Here is a 27,384-nt window from a genome sequence, read left to right on the forward strand (position 1 = left end):
TACCCAGAAGCCCACCCCCCACCCCCACCCCCCACAAAAACGTTTTAAGTAATAGACAGGCTGGTTGGCTTGCAGTCTGAATCCTGGCTTATTTCACAGCATTCAAGAGTTATACTGTAAATAAATATCATTATGGCCAATGATTTAAATCACCATTCGTTATAATACCAAACCAGGTTAAGTAATACTATTTTACTATCCTTCCCCCTTCAGGCTGGGGGTCAGAGTCTTCTTTTTCTGCAAGTAATTTTTATGACTAAAATCTGTAGTGTTTTCTGTCCCACCTCTTTACCAGCTGTACCCAAGACTCCCTTCTGTAAAACAGAGCGAGGACCAGGACCCCGTAAGCGAGCTCCTTCCCGCTCGCGTACCCTGGGGTTAAACCAAAACTTTTTCAGTGAGTTTGCTCCCATCCAAGTCTTGCAAAACACCAGCCTCTTTTTCTTGTTCTAGGTTCTCCTGAACAGATTGCAAACATTCAGGAGGCCATCAGGATGTCCTAAGCCTCACACCCACTCATTTGCCCACCCCTGAACTTCACTGACATGATTCACACAGGAGCCTGCCTTTCACTTTCCTCATGTTCCTATACACCCCCGCCCACTCTACTGTAAAGGCCTGCCCCCCCGACATAAAGAGAAAGGGTAACTGTTAAATTTACTTTTCCCTTTAATAGAAGAGTTTTTTCCTTCTTTGTAGCATTAGCAAAATATTTCACACTACCTAAATTCTTTCCCTTAAATAAAATAAAATGTATGCAAAATTGCTACAACAGACACTGCTCAACAGGTGCTGCTGGGTTAATGCGCACACTCCCCGCTCCTTTCTCAGAAGTGCAGAGACCGCAAGGTGGATGTACTCTAAACGCATCACTGGGGGTCTTTTGAAAAACAACAGTGCCCGGTACTAAGACTTGCAGGGGAACGACTTTCTCCTCGAGAAGGGAAGAGGAACAAAACTCCTATCGTGCGTGCCCTGGGTGTTATTTTAACACCACACAGCTATGAAGCTTGGGATAGGTTAGAAAAATTATGAGAGTAATTCTTGAAAACAACCTCCAAGGTTAATTTCTTTTATAAGCTGACAATGAACAGATATCCTCATTGAAAACATCCACAATTAAGCAAAGAAAAATACTCAACTTCAGTACAAGCAGGAAGAAAAAGGGTTCTATAGGGAGTTTAAGTTGCACTTTTCAGTGCACTAAAACGGAGAAGAGTTTTATCCAGATCAAGTGAAAAATGCTCTTCCTACAATTCATCTAACGTCTAAAGTGAAGGTTTAAGTTCCGGCCTTTCATTTGCTCCAAAAAATACCGCAAGGCAGGTATTGTCTTGACAGTTCAATGATGGGCTCTATGCAGATTCATCAGATTAAAAAATAAGCAAGGGCTTCCACCCCACACCCCCAAGACAGAATAAAGATCGTCTCTGAGCAGCAGGCAAAGTTACTGAATACGAGGTCACTCCTCAGTAGCGGTGGCTGTACCAGTCGTTGTTGTTGATCTGAAGGAGTTCTGTCACAACCTGCAGGATGTTGTAATTGTGTTTCTTCAGCAGCCTTAGGTTTAGCTGCCTGTCACAGAATCCCATTTCAAAGAGATGGGACATCAGGGCTGCTGTCTGATCTTCGGAAACTATTGGCTGCGTAGAGTCAAGAAAAGCGGAACAACGTTTTTTGTATAATTTGTGTTTATCTTGTTAAGGCATACTCATCTTCCAGATTTATTCAAAATACTAGGTAATCAGGTGCCGGGCTATGGCACTCCTGTCCACCCAATACTAATGGGTCTTCTGAGGGGATAAGGAAGGACTGGGAAGGCCCTGCTTTGGATTAGGTACGTCTGCACCCTGAGCCAGGTGACTGGCGAACTGTCTTTAGAACTAGATGAAGGAAAAGATGCTAACGAACTCTGGAAACCCTGTGAAGTTAAAGGTAATCATGACGATGGGGCAAGAAGGAGCAAGAGAGGGGATGGTAATTGGAAGAAAGCATGGGAACCTGGAAGAAAGTATGGCCAGCGCAAGTCTTAACCACTGGACCACCAGGGAAGTCCCTCCCACGGGTCTTAAAAATAAAAGCCAAAATCACTTAACACAGCATCCCACCTACATCATTGGTCTTTTCTCTTCTTGGTGCAAATTCACCTTCCAGGTTCACATCTCCAAGTCTCTGTACTGGCTACTCTGTCTACAGTGCCCTCTCTAACCCTCTCTCCTGGCACACACTCATTCTGTCCTTTAGGACTGAGCTCGGGCGTCATGTGCCAGGACGCCTTCCCTGGCCCCGCCGTGGGGCCGACACCAGGCTGAGGTGTTCCACTGGTCTGAGAACACTGGCACAGTATCTGACACTGCACAATAAACGTTTTTTTTTTTTTTTTTCTTAATTGAATGGGAAGATTCTTTACATTCTACAGTGCTTTGCAATTTTCAAAAGTTTCACAGATAAATGTCCGTTTGCTTATCTCCCACTGTCTCTGGGCAGGAACTGGTGTCTGATTCACCTCGTAGTGCTGGCACCTGGGAGAGTGAGCCCCACACAGTAGGTCCGCAAGCAACGTTAGGTCTTTTTCCTTTCCTCCCTCAAGTGGCTTAGCCAAAGTCATACAGCTGGGAAGTGGCAGAGCTGCGTGTTAAAGATTAAACTTAAAGCTCACGCTCGCTGCGATGCCATGCTACTCTCTCCAACCCGGGCAGACGCCCCTGTTTTCACTGGTGACTTGGATTCGGTTCAGGAAAATGAAACATACACTGACCTGTGCAGTGACCGGTGGTCCAGCAAACAAGGCCTTGTATGCAGAGGCGGCAACAGACAAAGCCCCCTTCACCAGCCCTCCAGCAATGCTGCTCCCGTGGTGGTGCCTGCGGGGAAAGCCAATTTGTCTCCCTAAAGAAACGTGAATCGTTATCTTCCTACGGAGAACCTGGGCTCTAATCCTGGGAAGAAAATGAGATTTACCCGAGAAAAAAGTCAGACGTAAAAGGAGAGTGGGCCTATTTTCCTATCAGTTTTATAGCTACAGATCTGGGCTTGATGCAGGGCCCAGCTCTTACTGCTTGCTGCAAGATATGGGCAGGGCACTGCAGAAAGCACCTCACTCTGGTTAGCATGCCAGCTTTCAGCCCCGGCTGGAAATTCATGTGCTCAGCGGCACACTGAGGACCTGGCAGTCTGCATGCTCAGTTATCATCCCAGAGGAAACACCTCCCAAAGGAAATGTGATTTTCTGAACGCTCTACGTAGGGAGGAGCCCACCGTGACACTGCTCTGAGATGACTGGGAGCAGAGAGGCAGGTGTGTCTACGAAAAAGTTACAAGGATGCACAGCGGGCTGGGCCTTCCTGCCTTCTTCTCTGGTACTAAGCAGGAGGTGAATCTGAGGGAACTTCCTCCTGGTGGAATGTGAACACTCTTATTAAACATCAACATGAGTCCTCTGCTCAGTGCTGCTCACAAGCTTTAGGAGGAAATAAGAACAGGAAGGAATGATGGCTCTCCTCCGCTCTCGGCAGGTGGCACATGCTCTGAGAGGCTCGTTTAAGCGGAGGCAATACTAGGATATCCCTCTGCTTCGAAGGAGGGGCTGCACAAGGAAGCCCCCGTTACCTTGAGTGGTCAGAGCTCTTCTGTCTGCTGTTTACAAGTCCTGATGAGCCTCTGAGCTCTAAAAGCAAAAGAGCTGTTGGTTAGATGCAGCACCCATAACCCCCTGGTGTTTCCTAATCACAACAAGGCTAGTTTTGAGGCAGGTGGCAATCTGATTGCAACGATTAAAGTCTCTGTTTCTTTCTTTTTATATATTTGAGAAATTTTGCAGGTGGTTTAAGTAAATGTTAAAGAAAACTGTCCAGAATGCAATGCAAGGTGACTGTTTAGTGAATCAGAAAAATTAATTCTATAATCCTATCACAATAGTTTATTAGTTCTTAAGTACTTTCAGGTTTTGTTTTTTGAGGACGAGAGGAAAGCGACTTTGAGGGTCTACTCACAACTTCAAAGTGCTAGTCTCTTTATTTTGTAGATAAGGAAACAGACCTTCAGGTCTTAGAACCCTGCTGAACCATTGCAAGGTCACACGGTGGAGAAAGGTGGAGCTGAGGCTGGAGCCTAGACTAGTCTGGCCCCAAAGCCTGTGTTCTTTCCACTACAGCACAATGCCAACCTCTATGGGATCTCGTTTAATAAATATTAAGCTAGAAAATAGAACAAAAGAGTATGAGGAAAAAAAAAAAAAAAGAGTATGAGGCAGGAGCACAGAAAAAGTCAAAGGGCAAGTTTCTAAAAACTGCCAAGAATCACAAAGATAGAGTGCCTATTTATACCTGCTTCCATCAGAAAGGAGCACAGAAAAAGAGAAAGCTCAGGCTGGTCATTACCTCCTCTGCTCTGATCAGGGACTGAAAAAACTTCTGGTACGGTAACTGGTAAATCCACTCCTGGGGAACCATGATGCTGTGCATACGGAGGACTCCTTTCAGAAAGACACAATATTGAAAGTAAGTTGAAAAGGCGCCTACAGTAACGGTGGAGAAACAGTAAACAGAGCACAGCAGTGCCAAATTCTCTACAGAGGCTTCACATTTCTGATCCAGATCACATGTCTGAATTTAGGGATCAGGTGAGAAGGGCTCATTCTTCTTCTGGTTTTCCTCTTCAGCCACAGTCAAGCTAGAAAGACTGGCTTCAGTCTGGTCACTTCCCCCTGTATCAAGTGGTGCTGATAAAAGAAAATATCTAGCTCCCTGGGAGAATGCTTTAAATTACAGTCAAGCCTCCACCATTTTCCATACTGTGAGAGAGCAGTGATACAGACAGAACCAGTAGAGAAAAACAGTAGCTTCTATCTGGGTTTTGTAGTATATTTGTTTCCATAACAGATTAAACTTCTTATTCTACTTTGTTTGGATTAGTATGAGAAAGAGTTTTTGCTGCCTTTGCCCATGAGTCAACAGAACAGGGAGGAAGGTCCAGGGATGTTTGTGTTTAAAAACTGGCTCTCAGTGATCAAAACATAAGTAGATAGATTATACTCAGATAATTAAGGTTAACGGAAACAAGTATTTCTTTAAATCCAGATACACAAATACTGGGAAGTACAACTTTTATTCATCAGACTTTACTATGGGAAATAGACTCTTCCCTTGCTGACAAAGAAACAGGTTTTGAGATCAGGTTGAGTCCTCTCTCTTTATTCCACCTCTGGAGAACAGCCCAGCAGAGCGGGGTGTGGATGGTACCTGGGCAGCCGTGGCGAAGGCCCTACCACCTCTGGGGTCAGGGGCACTGTGTCCAGAGTCTGTGAGGTCATAAGGATATCATTGATGCTGTGCCCCTGTGGCTGGTTCTCCCCTCCAGGGGGTCTCTCCCCAGCCTCGACTGGTTCCTGCCCAGCCTCAACCCCAGGCTCGCCTTCAGCCCCTCGCTCCAGGCCTGGCTGTGAGAGGGCAGAGCTGTACATGGAGTCCCCCAGGGGGCGGCTGGTGTCAAAGCACTCAGGCAGGATGATGATGTAATCCTCCGAAGAAGCAGAGGACTGACTCTGAACTTCATCTCTGAGCTCATCCTCCTCCTCCTCCTCCATGACAGCTTCTTCTTCAACAATACGGACAATCTCTTCCCTCTCGTCTCCAAGGGGTCCCTCTTCGGGTGGGGCAAATTTCACTAAAGGATGAAAGCAACCAATTTTAAGGTATAAGCTAAAAGCAGCCCCTGTGCTACCCTTACCCCACCAAGCCTTGTAGGTCATGAGCTATAATTATGAAACCCAGAGGACAGAGACAAACGAGAGGGAAGGGCTGCTGAAACCATGGTCATGGCCATATTCTAAACCTACGCAAAGCCACACAGAACCAAAGTTCACAAAAACAACATTGGCAGAAACATCGAGGCTTCTGAGAACACTATGAATCTTAAAACAAGGAGGCCTCATCCCTTTTCCTCTTCACGTGATGGTTAACATACTGAGACGGGTTCAAATCAAAACTGATATACTAGCTAACAGTGCTATAAGAAGAGAAAATGTTTGGTGGTAAATACTTCAGGACTGTATGACTACTTTCCTTCTCTTCTTTGTGAAGTAATGAGTAGTCATGATAGAAAATTGGCAAACATGGATGACAAAAAAAAAAGGAAATAAAAAAGTACCTATAACCTTAACAGAGATAACTACTGTGAACATTTTGGCGTAAGTCCTTCCAGACTTTTTTGTTATGCGTTTGTACACAAGTATGTGTGAGGAAATACATATATTTTAAAAAATATACAGTTTAAATATAGATACATAAATGAAAAAGTGAGATAAATCATGCTTAAAGGTATAGGTCAAATTTCACTATAATAAACACAAGACATTTTTTCACATTATTTTGATGGAGTAGAATTTGAGTTTTTGGATAGTACTTGAAATACATGACAGTGGTTCTACCTATCTGACATCTAAAAATTTCTGCCACAAAGAAATTTATTACAGCAGAATTTAACCTTGAGAAACTTAGTCTGGTGCTCCTGTTTCTGGCCACTATTTCCTGACTGCTGCCCTTGGAGAAAGGAGACAACTCAGCTGCCAGTGGGGGTCTCTGCTGAGGGGCTCTGTCAACTTACAAGAAGACTCCTTGCTGCAGAATCCAGGCAGCACAACCAGCTGCTGCTCCTCTGTGGTGTGCAACTGAAATTCTGCCCCTGAAGAAGTACAGAAATGAGTTATGGTAGCTGCTTTGCTCCTGATGCTATAAATAAAATGGTCAGGTAGCATATGTAGAGCCCAAAGAAACAACCATGATCCGAATTCTAACAAAGATCCCGCTATCTCCACTACTCTCAGTAAAGAAGAGCACTTCTATCTGCTCAGGTCTGGCAATCACAAGTCAGGCGTCACCTCAGTTTTGGGGGGTGGGTGGGTGGGGAATTCAGGGACGCTCACTGTGCGTGGACTTCTGTCTGCAAGGTGGTTTGTGATCCGGGGCAGCATCCAAGGTAAGGGATCGGATTACAGTCTCACACACGAACTGGGTCCCACTCAGGTCATCTTCTGCTTCCTCCACTGAAGAAATGTTCTCAGCCCTCTTCTTTACTGACACTGTGGAATCTGAAAAAGACATGAACTTTGTCTGCAATTAGTGTTTAAAGTGTTGAAGATCTTTCTCTAGTCATGTACCCATGCTGATGCGATGCCACGGAATAGCTGATATTGGTGCCATGTGAAGGTGAGGAGACTTCAAAAAATGAGATCCTACAGAAAACCCGCTCACACAGCAAGGTAAGATTAGTAGGGGGTATGTGTAACAACAGGGTGTGGTGCGGAAGGGGAGGATGCAAATACTTTACAAATATTTAACCCCTTACCAGGAAGTTCTTTAAATCCCGCCCCTTCACTCTCTTCCTGTATCTGCCCCAAGCCTGGCTTCTCTATTAAAGGACTGTCATGTGGCAGAGGAGACATGCAGGGAGTCATATCTGGAGAATGAAGACAGGAGAACCATCAGCCATGAAAAAGCTTCACATCATCAACAGTCAGTGTCCAGAAACAGCAGCTCATAGGCTTCTTGCCTCCTGCATGGCTAAAATAAACCCAGGTACACTTCAAGGTGTTCTGAAGAATTTCTCCAGACCATTAGGCACACAAGTATCTCAGACAGATCCATCAATGCAGGAAGGATCATAAACGGTTGTTTGGCTTTGGGAGACCATGGCCAAGACACAGAGCCACGAATGCAAAAGAACAAAGGGACACAAATATCCAGAGAAAAATGGAGAAGAGGGTCCCTTTATGGTGGGGAAACTTTGCACAAACTGGTATTGTTGCCTCTGACAACAGGGAGAGGAAGGAAAATGAACCAATGGGTGCAGTTTTAATATCACACTGTGGGAGAAATCCTTGCCAACTATTTCCTCGGAATAAAATACTAACTAGCAGAGTCAGGGCTGCAGTATTTTGGGGCCTGTTAATAAAATAAGCAAGGTGGACCGAGTGACATTCTTACCCACAGGGGTGTTGTGGGGCACTCTCTCCAACTCTTGGACAATATTTATATCCAACAGCTCAAAGGACAGCAGGTCCTGAAAGAAAAAGGCAAAAGGTTAGACTACTCGCAGCACACGCTAGAGCCATGTTTTGTCTTGATGGGTCCTGCAGGCCATTGAGTTCTGTATCATCCCAGATTCAACTCTGTTCAAATTCATGTCTCACATCAGTCAAGCGAAAACAAGAAGAGTTAAATGGGAAGTAGGCATTCAAATAACCAAATGGCAGGAAAGAGAGCAAATGCAGTGGGGGTGAAGGTGAGCCAGTTAGGCAGAAAAGAAGAGGCAACTAGAGGGAAGTTGTGGGAAGCACAAGATAAGTTCCCAATTCAAAGACGAAACATTTAGTTTAGAAGCCTGCTCCCACTGGTGATGATTTTGCCATTCAGTGCATCTGACTAGATCAGAGTGGGCATATCTCCAACTTCCTGAGCACCACCTATGGCTCTACCGCCTTTTCTTCAACAAGTTCAGAACTCTTTCCCCAGGGCTTTCTGTCCCTCGCCCCTCAAAGTGCTCAGTCTTCCACCTGGGCAGTCAGAAGGTCCACAGATGGGATGTAGAGCTCCCTCTCGCTGGCAGCATTTTTGGCCTTCTGTGGGATGCAGGTTCCTGTCCCTTCTGCCTGCTCAGTTGTTTCACCAGGTGGAATTTCTTCTTTAGCCGGAAGAAGAGCTTCCTGTGGAGATAAACCATTGGGACACATTTTAGGCCCTCAACAGAACTCAAAAGGCAAGCTGACGGCTGCCTCCCTAAAAACAAAAGCACTGCATGTATTAAAACTTTTTGTTTTGTTATAATTTTAGACTTATAGAAAAGTTACAAGAACAGTATAGAGAGTTTACTAATTACCCCCTTCACCTAGCTTCCCCTAATGACAATAGCTTAGATCAACCATAAAAACAACAGTCAAAACCAGGACATTAACACTGGGTAACTAAATTTAAGTAGTAAACAGGGAAGCTGCCTGAAAAAACTGTGCACCAAGTAACAACCAGGGTAAGACTTCATTAGTATTTAGGAAATATACACAAGGGATATACAGGAGAGATGACTGTTAAGCAGCAAAGCCATCAGCTCAGCAGGCCCACAGGCCAGGCAGCTCTGCTTTCCCTCGTGCAGCACAGAGGCTGGCCACACATCACTACAGAGAGATACGAAAGCACTGAGGGACGCCTGCACTAAGATGCGAAGGACATGCAAACAGAGCCCCTGAGGACTAGGCCCAATATAAGCACACGATGTGTTCGAAGGAGGGGAGAAGCTGGCTTCTCCAGACTTCTGAAGAACCACCAGCTGTGAGTGGGCTCTTTTGGTTTTAGTCACCCTTCCAATGCTCACCTCTTGCTGGCAGGTGAGATCATCACCTTTGCTTGAGCTGATCATGCTCTTTTCAATGTTATCAGAGCTCTCTGTGTAGGGGAAAGGATCCACTATGATACTGCACCAGACCCGAGGCCCAAACTGCTGGCCTTTGTGAGAAAGACGCCAGTGGGAAGTGTATGTTCCCTCCAGGGTTGGGGCAATGAACTCCACAGACACAACTCCCACATGGCCGGCCTTTAGGCAGGGAACCAAAACATCCTTCTTTTCTGTAGAAGCCAAAGTCAGATTTCCCCACATGAACTTGAGCTGAAAAGAATAGTGACAAGAGAAAGAAAGCCTGTCAGTTAAACACACTGCCACCTCAAATCACTTCATCTTCACGTTTTGTGGGGAAAAATACCTTTGTGTCTGTACTCCACTTTACATTTCCTGTATTTTTCATCCTCCAGTGTTTGATAAACTTGGTTCCTGGCTGGAGGTGAGTCCCATCAGGCAAATTCTCATCCACAAATGCTGCACTGAGGGTTGGCATAACTGAGGCACAGGGCTGCAAAGGGAGCCTGAAGAGAAATTCAAATATTTAGTCACTTGCTGCTGGGTGTGATGGCTTCTGAATACCCAATACTGTGGTTTGAGACACAGACAGTGACCCTGGAGGATGTACCAATGCATTTGCCTTAAAAATAATACTAACAATGGGAATCCCCTGGCAGTCCAGTGGTTAGGACTCCGTGCTTGCACTGCAGGGGGCGCGGGTTCAATCCCTGGTTGGGGAACTAAGATCCCGCACGCCAAAAACAACCCCAAAAAACCACCTCAAAAAACAAAAAAAAACCCAAGGGGACCTGACTCCTAAGCTCAAAAACTATGGTGAGGATAACTAAAAGGGTCCATAAATTAACTAAAGAGTTGGGCTCTTAAAATATTTGCTTCTTTTGCTTCAAATCCAGACTGCCTCCAGTGAAGAGAGGTCACACCAGCCAGTTTCTGAACCTTACTGGTTTCTGTTTTTCTGAAGAAGGCAACAAAGCAAGTGTCAAAGATAACTACCAAACCACCCTTTAAGAACACTAGGATCGGAAAATGGGAAGTTTTAAGGGTTTGGGTGTTATGGGTTACCAATAAATAAGACAGAAGTTGGCTTAAGTTCCAGTTTAGAGGGCTGGACCTAAAGTCCTGGCTCCCGCCCTGGCCCTGGGCTTACATTGGGGTGTTAGACTGCAGCAGGCTCTCGGGTCGGCCCAAAGGAGACTTGGGGCTCTGGAGCCCATGGATCGAATTCCACAGATGAATCTTCCTGTGGAGTTTAAGCTGCTTTTTAAGTTCCTTGACCTCTGCTTTACGCTGTTTCTTCTCAGCTCGCAACCTTTGCTTTTCTGCTTTAAGAAAGTTCTTGTCAACCTGTTTCTGGAGCCTGTGAGATAAAAAACACAGTCTTAAAAAACAAATCTCACAAACAGATCTTGAAGCTATTCAGGAACTTCCCTGGTGGTCCAGTGGGTAAGACTCTGCGCTCCCTATGCAGGGGCTCGGGTCCAATCCCTGGTTGTGCATGCATGCTGCCAAAAAAAAAAAAAAAAAAAAAAATCCCCCACGCCACAATGAAGATCCTGAGTGCCACAACTACGACCCGGTGCAGCCTAAATAAATAAATGAATAAATATTTAAAAAATCTTGAAGCTATTTTGAGCCACTTGTGGTCTCCATCAGCGTCAGCTTCTACGTTAGTTTCTTACTTTCTTTCTGTAGTTCTCATTTCCATCTCATTAGCTTTGGAGGATAATTATCCCCGTCACTGCACATCAACTGGAAAGGAGTGGGAACTAAGGAGACTATTTGCTTTTATTGTTTTGTTTTTGGCTGCGCCATGCGGCATGTGGGGCCTTAGCTGCTCGACCAGGGATCGAACCCGTGCCCCCTGCTGTGGAAGCGTGGAGTTCTAACCACTGGACTGCCAGGGAATTCCCAGGAGACTATTTGTAGTTTTGTGACTCACACCCTGTCACCAAAACCAAGAAACCAAACAGAGAACAAGCATCCCATGCACATATGGTTTTACCTGGCCTGTTCCAGAGCAGCAGGAAGACGAGGAGTAGAGAACCTCGAGTGAGAGAAGGGTTCAGAGGAACCCACAACAGGTCTCCGCAACTTCAGCAGGACATGGTTGGAGTCATGGGCATATGGCCCCGATTCACAATCTTCACAGATATTGTAGGATGGGCAGAGGCTATGAGGAAAAGAAAGGAACAGTGGGAAGTACCTGAGGTTGGGCGATAGGGACCCAGACTTCCTTATCTGCTCTATTACCAGCTAGGTGGGAACCTGAGCACATCACCCATCCATGCCATGTCTCAATCCTCATGAATAAAATGAGGATAGTAACACTTCACCTGTACCTATCTCAAAGGACAATCTATGGGAGAAAACGAGATATGAAAGCATTTGGAATACAGAGATAATCCTTGGGGATCCAATTTTGTTTTGGGGAACTTAATTTTGGCTCTTTTAATTCAAAAGTATATATGAACACCACAATCTGAATACCCTTCAAATAGTTATTTTCTCTTGTGGGTGAAGAGTAGCTTGTTTCCAATCCAGAGCTGCTATGGATGGTGCTCAGAGGTGAGCACACCCTGTACCTCCCAGAATGCTAGAAGGCCCGCCTGCTCTAAGTTCTACTAAGAGCTATTCACTGCCCAGTTACTGCTTTACCTGCACTGGTAGCGCACACCGACGATCCTCCTTTGGCAGCTGCTGCAAGCGATATGCCAGTTGAACTGGTTTTCTGGCAAAAACAGTGTTTCCTCTGAAATAGGCATTGAGACTTCTGAAGGACAGGAACCCAAGGATGGATTCTGGAGGATGAGCTTCTCACGTAATTTCTGTTCAAGCTTCTCAACCGTTTCTTTAACCACTTGCTCTCTGAACTAGAATACAGAGAAGATGGGGGAAAAAATCCCTCAGTTCCAAGACTGGAAAAAGGCATGAAAATATCAAATAGACCTGAAACCTCACCACCTCTGGTATAACATAAGAGCATAATAAACAGATAATAGCTACTAAATGAAGGGACAGAAACAAAGCAAAATAGGTCTATTCCTTCCATAGCTAAACTGGTTCAAATAAAATACCAAAAAATCCATTGATGAGTAAATTTCTAACTCTTCCTTCTCAAGCACAGAAATTTGTCCCTTTCCCTTACATCCTTAGAATTAAACTCCCCCCTTTTTCTAGTACATTATTGGAAAAGCTAGGAACTTTCTTGACTGGAACTACTCTAGTTTGGATATTATTAGCTACTACTACTACTCTTCATTCACCTGTACCAGAGGCAGCAGCCATCTGGATTTAGCTTTCTGTTTCTTCCACATTCCACCCGTTCCAACACTGCCACTAAAACCCAAGCCAGAAAGAACACTCACTGTCTCTAGGTAGCTTGTGAACCAGTCTGGGGGCTTGTCTTGAGGCTGGTCTGCGTCACGTGGAGCAGGTGGAAACTGCTGCAAATAAACACAATCGGAGATAGTTTTTTTCTTTTTCTGTTTAAAGTAAATCTCCTGAAATGTATTACTTTGAGGTTTCTGTTGCCAAATAATATATGGTCAAAAAAAATGAGCATGAAAGAGTATAGGAAAAACCGAAGTCTTTATGTCAAACTATTCATGCTCCTCTCCAGAAGTAACCACTGTTACTAGTTTCAAAAGGTCAGACGGAGACAGTCACAACAACTCCCAAATCTTTGATGAACAGCTCAAATCTTAGACTAGAGACAATGAAACATAGGTTAGAAAAATCATAGAGACAGGTCCATTCCCTTTGTACCTGTGCTGCAGGCTCCTCTGGGGTCTTCATGTCTGATCCCAAGACTCTCACCAGTGAAGAATAATGTGCAAGTGGCTTCTTCCCTGTCCTTGCAACTGGTCGTTTTTCTGCTCCAACTGGGGGTGGGGCTTCGTAGACAACACGATAGCCTTCATGGACTTGCATCTGCAGTTGGTTTCCCTGCTTAACTGCCATCTGAGAGCATACGTTATGAAATTAAAAACAATATTGTGTGATTCTCCTTTCCTAAATAAAATTTCAAAGACACCTAAACAGAAGAGGTGTGGTAAAATATGCTGGAAAATATCAGATTCAGGCTTCTTTTATTAAATCAAATAACAAATATGTTAACAGTCTGCTGTTTCTTGGCCAAGAATGTTAACTAGGAATGGTTTCGTTAAAAACAAAAGGGTTTTAGTGTAGCTCTTCATTAGGTGAGATGTTTTCATTAATTGGGTTACTACTTTTCTATTTAACTTTTTAAATTTAAGTGTAATTGACATATATTAGTTTCAGGTTACAACATAATGATTTGACATTTGAAAATGTCAAATATACATTGTGAAATAATCACCACAGTTTGTCTAGTTACCATCTATTAACTGGTTTTTACGTAGGACTCCACTTACGGATTCTAATTTCAACTTTTCAAAAGTCAATTCTAGACCCAGGAAACTTAAAGCTATGTCCAAAGTTAAGCGTCTACCTTCCCACTAAGAATAGTATTTTGGAAAGCATGCTTAAGTGGTCACCTCTTTTTGAAGAGCATCTTCTTAAATATCCTATTTTGAAAACTCTACTTCAAGGAGCATTTGAGATTCCATGAAGGTGCTCCAGCGTCCAAGAAGAGATTAGGGGGTCAAGTCCGTGGGGTTCTAGCTCCTCCCACTTGTTACCCAGTGACAAGATTTGTTCTTCCTTTATCTATTTTCACACGTTAGACTTCTTAAGATTCCACTTAAAAACAGCATTCCACGTCCAAAAAGTCTGAAAGCTATTATCTTAGGTCAGGGATCAGCAAACTTTCTTTTTTTAATTGAAGTATAGTTGATTTACAATGATTCACGTACACAGCAAAGTGATTCAGTTATTTATATATACACATATATATATTCTTTTCCAGATTCTCGTCCATTATAGGTTATTACAAGACACTGAATATAGTTCCCTGTGCTATACAGTACATCCTTGTTGTTCAGCAAACTTTTAGTGTTTTTTTTTTAAAGTCTTTATTGAATTTGTTACAATATTGCTTCTATTTTTTTAATGTTTTGGTGTTTTGGCTGTGAGGCATATGGGATCTTAGCTCCCTGACCAGGGATCAAACCCACACCCACTGCATTGGAAGGTAAAGTCTTAACCACCAGACCACCAAGAAAGTACCCAAGAAACTTTCTTAAAGGGCCACATAATAAATATTTTAGGCTTGCAGGCCATTCAGTTTCTATCACAACTACTCAACTCTGCCATTGTGGCACAAAAGTAGCCACATACAATACATGATGAATGGGCATGACTGTGTTCTAATAAAACTTTATTTATAAAAATGTGGCCAGGGTGGGGCTTCCCTGGTGGCGCAGTGGACGCGGGTTCGTGCCCTGGTCCGGGAGGATCCCACATGCCACGGAGCGGCTGGGACCATGAGCCATGGCCGCTGAGCCTGCGCGTCCAGAGCCTGTGCTCTGCAACGGGAGAGGCCACAACAGTGAGAGGCCCGCGTACCGCCAAAAAAAAAAAAAAAAAAAAAAAAAAAATGTGGCCAGGGTGATGCTGGCAGCAAGGTGGCAGACAGGGATTTTTGGGACACGTAACAAAGGAGCTGTTGGCAGGATTCAGAAATAAGAATGTGAAACAGAGCACATGGCAACCTAACCATCAGCCATCTGTAGGCCTTCGTGGGGAAAGTTCGTGAGGGAAGGCTTTACATTTTGAAGAAAACTAAAAAGTCAGAAAAATTATAAGAAATTGCTATGACAGGAAATGAAGGTTCAAACCTCACAGGAATCACAATTCATAGATTTATATCCTGATCATCTGAAGCACCTCTACTTAGTTGTAGAGGAAAGACTCAGGAAGCCACCTAGAAAAGTTGACCAGTCCTTATCAGAAGAACAAGTTGACCAGCCTTTGTAAGAAGAATACGTAGATCAACCTTTGCCAGAAGAGCAATATAGTATTGACCAGACTTTGTCTGAAGAACACGGTAGCTTTGAGCAGCCTCGGCCAGAAGAACAATGTAGCATAAGAGTAAATTCTCTTGCTATTCCAAAGAAAAAGAAAAAGAAAACATCAAATCAAACAGCACAGGAAGAATGTGAACAGGTACAAGCTAAGCATGCTGTTAAAGAACAAGAATTAGGAGGAAAAAAGAGAGAGAAGCAGCTCAAAGCCTCTACCAAAAAGGGCCAGTATTATCTCCTTTTTGTTTTTTGGCCACACCACGTGACTTGCGAGATCTTAGTTCTCCAACCAGATACAGAACCCATGACCTCAGCAGTGAAAGCTCGGAGTCCTAACCACTAGACCACCAGGGAATTCCCACCAGTATCTTCTTTAAAAACAAAAACAAAATTAAATCAGACATGTCATCCTTAAGGGTTAAAATATCTGCGGGCTATTAAGTTCTCTTGAATATGTACTATACCTCCTAACAGTTAACTAAATTTGTCAACAGAAACTGGATTGCTAAGCTATACTGAATATAAAATGTCCAAATATTTTGTTTTTGTAAAAGCAAATTATCTATATATACTCTACATAATGTGATTTCTCTTCCTTTCTTAATTATAAAATATTGGCTAAATTCCCCATGCTGTAAAATATCTTTATAGCTTATTTATTTTACATATAATAGTTTGCACCTCTAAATCCCCTACCCTTCTTGTCCCTCCCCACTGGTAACCACTAGTTTCTTGTCTGTATCTATCAGTCTGTTTCTTTTTGTTATATTCACTAGTTTATTTTATTTATTAAAAATATTTGTTTATTTATTTGGCTGAGCCAGGTCTTAGTTGCACCGTGTAGGATCTGTTCCCTAACCAGGGATCAAACCTGGGCCCCCTGCATTGGGAGTGCAGTCTTAGCTACTGGACCACCAGGGATGTCCCTGTTTTACTTTTTAGATTCCACATATAAGTGATAACATACAATACTTGTCTCTTTCTCTCTGACCTATTTCTCTAAGTTACATCCATGTTGTTGCAAATGGAAAAAGTTCATTCTTTTTTATGGCTGAGTAGTATTCCAGTGTGTGTGTGTGTGTGTGTGTGTGTGTGTGTGTGCGCCTGCGCACACATATCTTCTTTACCCATTCATCTGTTGATGGACACTGAGGATGCTTCCATATCTTGGTTATTGTAAATAATGCTGCTATGAACACTGGGGTACAAATATCTTCTCAAATTAATGTTTTTGTTTTCTTTGGATATATACTCTGGAGTGGAGTTGCTGGGTCGTATGGTAGCTCTATTTTTAGTTTCTTGAGGAACCTCCATACTGTTTTCCACAGTGGCCACCCCGATTTACATTCCCACCAACAGTGTAAAAGTGTTCCTTTTTCTCCACATCCTCGCCAACATTTGTTATTTGTGGTCTTTCTGATGATAGCCATTGTGACAGGTGTGAGGTGATTTGTTTCTTATTTGCCTCTAAAGGAAGGTTGGCCTGGAGAACTGAAAGAACCTTCTATTTGAGTGACAGGTTCAAGCACATAATACTTTTGTATCATATTAAATTCAGATGAAATACAACGTTTACAAAAAATTTTAAATATATATATATACACACATACATATATGGCCAGCTTCCCAGCTATAGTTTGCCAACTCCCACTCTAGACCACAAACCAAGAAGCTTTTTCTAAAATATTTGGTAGAGTCTGTGGAAAAAATTGCTCAAGAAACAACTACAACAAACTGTGTCAAAATATAAACATGGAATTTTAAGTATTATATGTTACTACAGAAAAAAATGTATGTAGAAAAAGTCTTGCTTCCTAGGGCAAGACAGGCTTATATAAACTCTAGACTGCTGAGATCCAAAATTTCTGACAGAATAGGTAAACTAATAGTGGATGTGAGAAAGGTAGAAGAATTCTGAAGTTTTTAAATGACTTTTTTAATGAAACTACTATAGCTTCTGAATATGGAAAAAGAAAAGCCAGGAGATTGGAGAAGAGTAAAGGGGTGTTGGGAGACATCATGTTAGAACAGCTTAAAAGCAAAGAGGAAGGGCTTCCCTGGTGGCACAGTGGTTAAGAATCCGCCTGCCAATGCAGGGGACATGGGTTCGAGTCCTGATCCAGGAAGATCCCACATGCTGAGGAGCAACTAAGCCCATGCGCCACAACTACTGAGCCTGTGCTCTAGAGCCCGTGAGTCACAACTACAGAAGCCCGAGCGCCTAGAGCCCGTGCTCCGCAACACGGCTAATGGAATTCAGAATTCAGAAGCCACTGCAATGAGAAGCCCATGCACCACAACGAACAGTAGCCCCTGCTCATAGCAACTAGAGAAACACCATGTGCAGCAACGAAGACCCAACGCAGCCAAAAATAAGTAAATAAAATAGATAAATTTAAAAAAAAAGAAAAGCAAAGAGGAACTAGGAAGATCACGTGAAAACTGGGGCAGAGGGAAATTTCTTTTTGTTGTTGTTCTATATTTTTTAATAAAGTTTGTAATCCAATGGACATGCAAAACAAAACTGTGCTGAGAAAAAGTTTCATAAATTAGTAAGTGTTAGGAAGTTGTGGGAGAGGTCAAGGTCACAGGAAGAAGGGAAGCCAGTCTTTTGTACAGGCTTTTTGTGTGTGTGTGTGACACTTCCAAATGGTGGGGGCAGGGCCCGTGCTGTAACGAAGCACACTTATACAAATGAGTGACAATACAAAGTCTGAGTATGAAAATAAGATTTTCTCTGAAAACACATTTTTGGCACAGATTAAAAAAAATATACTTTGCAGAATCTGATTTTTAAGTCAGTATTATATATATTTATATATACACACTCATCCCAAGTCCTGCAGAGGGAAATTACAAAGCATGAAAAATTACTAACAGAGACGGGTATTTCAACTAAGAGAAACCAGGAAAGGGCCTGAATGCCTAAAACCAAGAGACTGGCTGGTAAATGAGGATTTCTGTGTAAAAACCAAGAAGACATTGGCTAAACTTTTGAAACAAGTGGCACTCAGAATAGCAATTCTGATCAAAAACCAGGAAGGGTAAATCCAGCTCCTGATTTAAAAAAAATCTTGCCTTTCCCTCCCTAGACAAAAAGTGATTATGGAAAATGGCTCAGCCTGGATTAGAAGTTCAAAAAGGACAGTCAGTGAAAGGTCAGCTTAGCACACCTTAAATAAGTGACCTTGAGGAATACTCTAATTCATCACTGACATACAAGAGATTGTAAATGGATGGTTCATACCTTAAATTCTTCCACATTATAGTGTAACATTTGACAGGGAACAAGGTGAAGGAAGGAGATAAAAAATGTGAACCAGAAAGCATCATTTCAGAGAGTTCTTTCAATTTGGAAATGCCAGTACAGTGGCATCAAGACCAGCAATGAGATGCAATGATACTGGAAAGAATCTTTATATTAGGAGGTACCTTTTGCTGCATGGTATGCTGAACTCATCACAGTCTCCCTAAAAATGGGTTTTGCTGTGTTTATACTCATTAGTTCCTCCACATGGCTAATGGAATTCAGGCTCAAGTTTTAGTCCATAAACATTTAAAAAATTATTTGAAAATAAGATGAAATGATCATTACCTTAAGTGCTTCTTCATATTCTCCTAGAAGGACAAAAATATACATACTGTGATTTTTTTACCAGCCCAAAAGATTCTATTAAGCACGGACAATTCTTACTTTTAAGAATTCTTAGCTTACAGTCCTTATATATGAACAGCTACTACCTTTTTGCTGACAAATTCCCTTCTTATCCCAGCATAAATAGAAGCTACCTGCAAATTAGTTCTCCCCCTTAAATCCCTCTCTCTGCTACTAGAGGCTTCCAGTTACAAAAACTCAATCCAGCTCCCTCACTCTAGGCTTAGTGAAGCTCAGGACTCAAGGAAGTTAAAGGATGGTGTTAATACTATCATTTCAGCTGGTTAAAATAAGGTTCTGGGGGCTAGCCTGGGAACCTAATCTTCAAATATAACATTGCTCCTGTGGGAAAATGCACCCCATGCTCTCAAAAACCAACCATCTTATTTATAACTTGACTTTAATATATATACCAAGTCAAGGACAAAAGCAATACTAGGAAAACAAGTTAAATATGTTGAATTGGGAAACATGTTTTTCAAAACATTAGCATCTTAAATATAAGAGAACCTCTCATTAAAGCTGTCCTTTGGGTCCAATCAAGGCACCAACCTATACACAAAAAACTGTTATAAAATAAAGCTCTCCTATGTAACTAATGCCTATGGGTAAGTGAGTGCATTTATTGCATACCAAATTCTACTCTAAAATAAATACTGCAGCAAGATTTGAATGGAAATGGAAATGCCAATGCCTATGATCAGATTAAGGCTTTTAAATAAAGCTGAATAGGTTCTCTTAGGGACTCACCTTGACTGTTGATGGATACCTGTAAAAGGAAAAAAAGCAACAGTGAATTATAAACCTCTCATCAACTGAGCAATTCAGCATATCCAGCCTCACAGGATAGATACAAAACCTCAGGTCAGGCATTCAGCTTTTCCAGTATCTGAACTAAATGTGAATAATTAAGTAATTTTATTGCTTAACTATTATATCCTCCTTTGTTTCAGGTAGTTAAGAAGCAGCATAATATAGTGGCTAGGAGCCTGGGCTCTGGAGCCAGAGGGTATAAAGTATGTATATCAGAGGGTATGAGTAGTACCCTACTCTGCTATTTCCAAGCTTTTGTGCCTTTGTGCAAGTTACTTAAACTCTCGGTGCCTCAGTTTTCTCATGCGTAAAACAGAGATAATGATAATAGTACTGTTGTTAGTCTGACACATTGTAACCACTCAATAAGGGTTTGTCATTATTATTTTTATTATTAGAAACTAAATAGCAGCTTGTGATATAGTTGAACATAAGATCACTATATAGTTTTAAAAGTTATCTTTCAGATTTTCTTCTTCAATGTCGCTTCCCTATTTCTCAACTCCATCTCAGATGGCACAAATCAGCTTAGAACATGCAATTATCAAATATGTTTAAACTCCTACACAAATGAGATAAACACTATTCTGAACTTTTTGAGCTCCACATCCCTCTTGAGAAATAAGATCCCTATTCTGGATACCTGGTCATGGGTACCATAATATACTTTACCTCTTCATTTTCCTCATCCAGGTATTTTATTTGAATAGTGTTCAAATCAAATGAAACTTTTACCTGCAAATGAAATGTACACACTATATGATCAAGTTATCAAAAAGGCAGGTTGTAATAGAACCCTAGAAGTCATAAAATAAAGGACTGACATATTTCACTACATAAAAATTAAACATTTTACATGGTTAAAAAAAAAACAAAGTCAAAAGACAAGCAATAGACTGGGAAAAATATTTGCAAATCACGAGAGACAAAGGGTTAATATCTGCAATACACAAAAAGCAACTACTAATCATAAGATCTTAACTGGTAAAAGTGGGCCAAAATCTACAGAAATTTCACAGAAGAAATCAGATATGCCTAACAAATACATGAAAAGATGTTTAACCTTAATGGTAGTCAGAACAACCTAAATTAAAGCAATGAGATGTCATCTCAACAGAATGGCAACACAATTTTTAAAGCTGTAACATGCAATGTTGAGGAATTCCCTGGCAGTCCAGTGGTTAGGACTCTGGGCTTTCACTGCCGAGGGCCCAGGTTCAATCCCTGGTTGGGGAACTAAGATCCCGCAAGCCACGCATTGCGGCCAAAAACAAAAACAAAGACATCCAATGCGGATAAAGATCCACGGCACTGTCATGTGCTTCTGTGGGGTCCACCACTGTTCTGCAAAGCATGCAGTAGTATCTATGAAAATTTAAAGTCACATGCTTGGTGACCCATTAATTTCACTTTGGCAAACTTTATCCTATAGAACAGTGTATACGTTATATATACAAAGAGGAATCTCCTGTAGTTTATTTTATAGTGGTAAAAGGAAAAAAAAAAACCCCAACCTTCAGGAAATTGAGGCATTATGCTAACTGAAATAAATCAGACAGAAAACTACCATATAATCTCACTTATATGTGGAATATTAAATACAAATAAACAACTCATCAACTCATGGATACAGAGAACACATTGGTGGTTGCCAGAGGCAGGGAATGGGAGGTGGATAAAATGGGTAAAGGTGGTCAGAGGTACACACTTCCAATTATAAAATAAAGTCCTGGGGATGTAATGTACAGCACAGTGACTACAGTTAATAATATGTACTATATTGTATATTTGAAAGTTGCTAACAGAATAGATCTTAAAAGATGTCATCCCAAGGAAAAAAAATGTAACTGTGTGTGGTAATGAATATTAACTAGACTTACTGTGGTGACCATTTTGCAATACACAAAAACATAGAATCATTACATTGTATACCTGAAACTAATATAATGTTATATGTCAACTATAACTCAATTGAAAAAAACCCACAAAAAACCCTAGAAACAATCTTTCAGTAAGGGATGGTTAAATTGTTGTATAACACCACCAGCAGCTTGGATCCTTGTCTATTCATTGAGAACTGTGTCTATAATACAGGCTGGGTTAAAAAAAGCAAGCTGTGGAGTTACTCAGTTTTCCTGGGTATCACTCATGTATACAGGAGGTATGCATGTTAGTAAACCACTACTTGTTTTTTTCCTGTTTTTTTTGTTTGTTTTGTTTTTAAAAAGCAAGTTGTAGAATAATGTTCATAGTATGGTATGATAACTGTATGAACATGGAAAATGTGGGAAGTACACACAGGGCTGTTAACACTGGTTTCCCCCAAAGAGGCTAGAATAGCGGGTGGAGGGTATGGGGAGTGGAGGGATATTAACATTTTCTTTATATATGTTTGGATTGTTTCACTTCTTATAATGGGCAGGTATTACACTTTTATAATTTAAAATTTACAATAAAGAAAAAAGGCAAGCTGTCAGTTCATTTAACTACTAGGGAAAAAAAGATAGCTGTGTTTGATTTTCAGATCATTTGACAAACAAGATCCAACTTTCTGGATAACCATCTGTCCAGGGTAGTATAAAGGAAATATTTTTCCTGGAAGACAGAGGATGAGATCAGATCATCTTTTGAGGTCTCTCCACCATTTCTTTTCCTTTTTGGTTACCATAACACATAACCAGAGAAAAGTAGGTTTTTACCAACCAGGTAAAACTAGGTTTTTACCAAAGAGTTTTATTAGACAAACACAGTTACACAGGAAGTAAAACATTCACTACTGCAAATCAAACAAAAACAGAAGAGTACAAAGGGCAAACCAAGAAGAGGAAAAGCACTAACAACAACGAAAGTGATAGATGAGCTGCTATCTGAACACCCGTGCGAGTTTTCCTGCTCAACTTTGAGATATTCATCCTCTGACCTAGCAATAAAAGCAATCGATCAGCTCTTGCAAAACACAAATTATATCCTTGGTGGTTCAAAAACCACAGTAACCTATCTGCTCTCAAGCAAGAGAACATTCACCTCAGGCCTCGTTAGGGTGGAGTCCACACCAATTTATTCCTCAGGCTGTTTCTAAAATAAACAGGATTTCTAAGTCGTATCTCACTTAAAAAAATAAATTTACCTTTCCTTTCTAAACGCCTCAGAAAGAATTTGTTTGTTTCCTCTACCAGGGCACATCTCCTATATGAATCCCAAGCCCCTGTCAAAAATAATTTTCCAAAAGGCCCAGAAATGGTAAATATGACACAGCTAAAAATAGCTACCTCTGGAAAAAATATTTATGCTTAAAGGATGGGGAAACAAAACAAAATAACACTCACCATAGCTTCCACATCAGCCCAAGTTGTATTTTCTGGATCAGAAACTAGAAAGCTTTGAGTTTCATTTTTAAAAGTCACATTTAGAGTAACCTGTGGTTCCATGCTGTGGGGCTAGAGAAGAGAGGATGGATGAGAGAGAGAAAACACATTAGAAAGAGTTCTATAAACTGCATAAACATTCATTCAACAAATACTTGTGAGGACCTAATACAGGCTAGGCTAGGAGGACACAGCAGTGGGTGTGAAGACAATGTCCCTGCTCTTCTGCTATTTACAGTCTCGTGGGTGGCTTAAAACGAATCTCACTGCCATATGTTTGCAGAGAGAATGTAAATTTTGGCCACATTCACAGAAATCATCTAACATTGGTAAAATCCTTTAGGATTTTATGAACTTTATAATGATTGCTTAATTAAACAGATACCTACTGTTACATATTTACTAGTAGGTTACCAGGATGAGTAAGCATAGGTCTCTACCCTTGGGGAATTTACATTTCTAAAGCCTGAAAGTGATGGTCTATATTTTTCTTGGAAAAGGAGCCCTTTCCTAAATTGAGCAACCAAAGTTCTCTATTAGATCCATTTAACAACAAGTTAGAGGCTGAACCACTCGCCAAGAAACTATACAGGGGTAGCATTCAACAACCTTCATCGAAGTTCATGTGTTTTGTTTTTTTTGTAGGCTACTTTTTTTCTTTTATGGAGAATTTCAAACATACATAAAAGTGGAGAGTAGTGAACATCTAACTACAATGATCAACTCAAAGCTACCCTCATTTCATCTATACCCTTCCATCCCCCCCAATATGGATTGACTGTAGTCAACTGTTTTAACCAAACTCATTTCATCCACAAAATAATTGAATATTTACCTCTAAAAGGTAAGAATTTTAAGGATTGATTACTTATGAGTTGTTAGATTGGTTTTTTCTGACTTTATGAAAAAATAGTTTGTTTAAATCTAAATGTAAGTTGTAATGAAAAAGGCCAGCTTTTTTATACGTTTATATGTTTTCTAAAAAACATATTCATCAATAAATCTTGACTAAGCATCTACAAAGAGCCAGGTTCTGCTCCAGGCACAGGACATTGGAGACGAACAAGATTAAGTCTCAGGAGTTTACAGTGTAATGAGGGGAGGGATCACAGGGGTTTAGAAGAGCTGGGCTCCAGACACAACTCTGGCACATTACTAGCCATATAAGTGTGAGCAAGTCTTTTAACCTCCGAGCTTCAGTTCCTTAATCTGTAAAATAGGTCTAAGACCTCTGCTTTGCTAACCTCACAATGTTATCACAAGGATCAAGTAAAAATGTGTATGCTATTTCTTTGAAAACGGTACTCAAATATAAAAGTTATTATCATAATAAATCAGGGCCTGAAATAGTCCTGTTTTCCACAGTGTAAGGAACTGCCCTGTGAAACAATACCACTGTCATTAAAAACGATCTTGAATTCTCTAAGGATCAGGGATTTTTTTTTTTAATCCAAAGACAATCATCCTCCAACATTTTCCATCCTTTTTCTCTACCTAGAGCCAAGTTCACCACCAAAATAGTTTCTAGCACCAATCCTGCTGACATCTAGTATTTCATTCATATGGAATGCAATTCTTGGGGTCCTTAAAATTTGGACAGAACTCCTGGCAACTCCCCAGAATCTTGGGCAAAAAATCAGGGAGATTAGGTGACTGATTCACTCAGCCAAAAGTGGATATTCTAAAACACATTCTCACTTTTCAACTTCTGAGAAACACACTTCCACACTTTTTAAAGTCCAAAAGGAAACTAATCTTCTTTGCCTTTTCTCAAATTACACAGTTGGAAATTAGTTTAGATACTTTGGAGCTCAGCCAACTAGTTGGCTGGCAAGGAGAAAACAGGAAGTGGGAGATTCTAGTTTAGCTGGACCATATCCAGGTCTTCATAAAGAGCTGCCTATTTCGGTTTGCCTTATATGTGAAAATTCTTTTAGCAAGAGCATTAGTCTTGAACTTGTGGAAATACCAAAGCTATCGTTAGTACTCTCTGTCCCTGTAGTTAGTAAAGTCAGGTAGCTGGGGCCTCGGCCTTCAGCTTTCATTAACTGGCATTATATTAAGTTCATGCCACTGGCTCATCTTTGCTTGGCATAGATCAGCTTTTCCTCTATGTCGATTTTTCCAGGATATCAAAAATCCCTTTAATGAATCTGACCTGGGAACCTGAGCTTTCATTACTGTCTCCACCGGAGGCCTGTACAAGCTATCCTGGAGTTAAAATGTGTGATCTGAAAGCTGCGTGTTCGAGAAAAAGGAAAAACGGTGTCTTTCCAATACCAGAGGTCCCTGACCAAGGAGACTTCCTTATGAGGTTCCCCAAAAGTGGGATGAGGGGGAGTAGGAGGCTGTGTGGGTAGTGTCATTTTTTTTTTCCTTGGAAACTTCATCCTAGTCTTCCACTTAACTTTTCCTGGCACTCCATGTCCCCAAGACAGTATCACCAACCCCTGAAGACTCTCTCTCGTTTTCTTTGCCTAGGCCCTCTTTGTGCTGGGGAGTCTCGGCGTCCTTCAGCAGAAGCCAGGCGTTCTAAGCCACGGACCCGCCATCCCTCCGGTGGTATCCGCCCCCTTGGCCCCTCGGAACACGAACTGCTCTCCCATCCGGTCACTGAAAAGATCGGCTGGCCCCAGACACGGAAAAAGTCGCCCCTCTTCTTTGCAGGTTTCCTCCCTTGAACTTCCCCAAGCCCTCTCAGTGCGACGTGACACCACCCCTAGGTAACCGCAACTGCTTCCTTACCAGCTTCCCGCCCCCGGGGGGCGCCTGCCCGAGGCCAGTGCAAGAACCGTCCGCAGCCAGCTCTCGGGCTATCCCTGCGGGGTGAATCTAACATGGCGGAGAGAGACAGGGCCTAGTCCCCTGCGTCTCTGAGTTTCCGACAAGATGATTGGTTCCTACCACTTGTCCCTCAAAACTACCACCCCACTGATTGGTCGAAGATGAGTTGGCGGAGGCGGGTCAGGAGCAGCCAGACCCTCACAACAACAACAAACACTGGGGCAAAGGGGCGGAACTACGAGTGCGCAGCCGTGGGCCGATTTCCCCTTCCCAGGTAAAAGCTGCGCCGGACCTTAGTTAGGTCACCGACCTTAGAGGACGACTTGCCGGAGACTCGCGGGGATGGATGGGAATTGTAGTCTTCCTAGGATTTGTAGGTTCTTTAGCCTATTATCCGCTCTCAAGATACTAAAACATAACACTCCGATCCATATCTGTTGACGTGCATAAGCGGGCGGAGCTCTTCAATTTGTCAACTGGGCTGTCGCGAGACTCGTGCCCGCTTCCAGTGTCGGAAGTTCCTCTCCATAAGACTACAGTTTCCAAGGGACACTGTGGCCAAGGCCTTTCGATCCGCAATGCATGCTGGAAATCGTAGTTTTCCCCCCCACAGCCCTTTTATTTACCAAAACTGGAGACTTCCATTGCGACGGAAAGGGTGAGGGAATGGGCCCTCTTCCTTCGACTCTTTTAGGCACTATCTTGCGCTCATATTCGGGCCTCAGGTAGCGATTCCGACCCTAGTACAGCAATCACTGTGACATAATAAGCCGCACCTGGAAGCGTAGAGGTAAGGGGTCAGGCTCCTGTTAGAAAACTCGAGCAGAATTCGTTCTCTCCCGTCTCTTTCTAATTACGTAACGCAGGGAAAGAATGGGTGACCAATCAGGAACCCCGAGAGGCTCAGCTCTTTCTGTTCCGCCCTTCCGTAACGTGTTTCGTTCTCGCGTTCTGAGAGGCTCTCGCTAGGCGCAGCGGCCGGTTTCCGTGGCAAAAGGAAAGCGCGGGAATTACAGATTAATTGAAACTGCGACTGCGCGGTGTGAGCGTTCTTGACCAAGGGCGGTCCGGGGGGTTTTTTCAGAGAAGTGGGCCTCTGGGCCCGGGAACCACAGACGCTTTGCTCTGGATAAATGTGAGAGAACCCTGGGGAAGGGAGAGGGGCCTACAGGGTGCTCCGGGGGACAGGCAGTAAACAGGTGTGGAGACAGCAGGGGAGAGGTAACTCCTGAAGGCGAGCAAGATGGGTGTTATCTGCCAAGGGGCGGGCGGAAGATGGAACCTGAGAAGCCTAAAACGTTGAGTCTGGGGAAATCGTGGGGAGGGGGGTAATTTGTGGGTCACGGGGTCGGGGGGAGGCGCTGAAGATAAGGGAGGGGGCAGGGTGTCTCCGAGGGGGAATCCTGATGGTGGAAAC

At 42.4% G+C, this 27,384-nt stretch overlaps 1 protein-coding gene and 1 pseudogene across 3 annotated transcripts; one reads left to right on the plus strand and one right to left on the minus strand.

Annotated features, from left to right (window-relative positions):
- Nucleotides 1–41: 41 nt before the first annotated feature.
- On the minus strand, nucleotides 42–26,803 carry NBR1 (NBR1 autophagy cargo receptor). 2 transcript variants are annotated; one of them, XM_082861095.1, is made up of 22 exons: nucleotides 26,278–26,803; nucleotides 23,145–23,255; nucleotides 20,491–20,553; nucleotides 19,756–19,774; nucleotides 18,946–18,968; nucleotides 13,171–13,365; nucleotides 12,771–12,848; nucleotides 12,061–12,275; nucleotides 11,408–11,575; nucleotides 10,553–10,762; nucleotides 9,749–9,908; nucleotides 9,364–9,654; nucleotides 8,552–8,701; nucleotides 7,983–8,058; nucleotides 7,345–7,455; nucleotides 6,923–7,087; nucleotides 6,604–6,681; nucleotides 5,241–5,664; nucleotides 4,380–4,474; nucleotides 3,610–3,667; nucleotides 2,759–2,864; nucleotides 42–1,643 (listed from the first exon to the last, which is right to left on the minus strand). In XM_082861095.1, the coding sequence occupies exons 2-22, from the start codon at nucleotides 23,244–23,246 to the stop codon at nucleotides 1,470–1,472; spliced, it is 2,961 nt and encodes a 986-aa protein (XP_082717221.1). In that variant the 5' UTR covers nucleotides 23,247–23,255; nucleotides 26,278–26,803; the 3' UTR covers nucleotides 42–1,469. The 2 variants fall into 2 exon arrangements, with proteins under 2 accessions (XP_082717221.1, XP_082717220.1); XM_082861094.1 differs by lacking the exon at nucleotides 26,278–26,803 and adding an exon at nucleotides 25,929–26,025.
- LOC309975549 (thyroid transcription factor 1-associated protein 26-like) lies at nucleotides 14,938–17,761 on the plus strand (annotated as a pseudogene). The gene is made up of 2 exons: nucleotides 14,938–14,951; nucleotides 15,105–17,761. The product of its transcript is annotated as a thyroid transcription factor 1-associated protein 26-like (transcript).
- Nucleotides 26,804–27,384: the final 581 nt, after the last annotated feature.

Source organism: Leucopleurus acutus (genome assembly GCF_964270905.1).
Source record: "Leucopleurus acutus genome assembly, chromosome: 19".
Classification (NCBI taxonomy): Eukaryota; Metazoa; Chordata; class Mammalia; order Artiodactyla; family Delphinidae; genus Leucopleurus; species Leucopleurus acutus.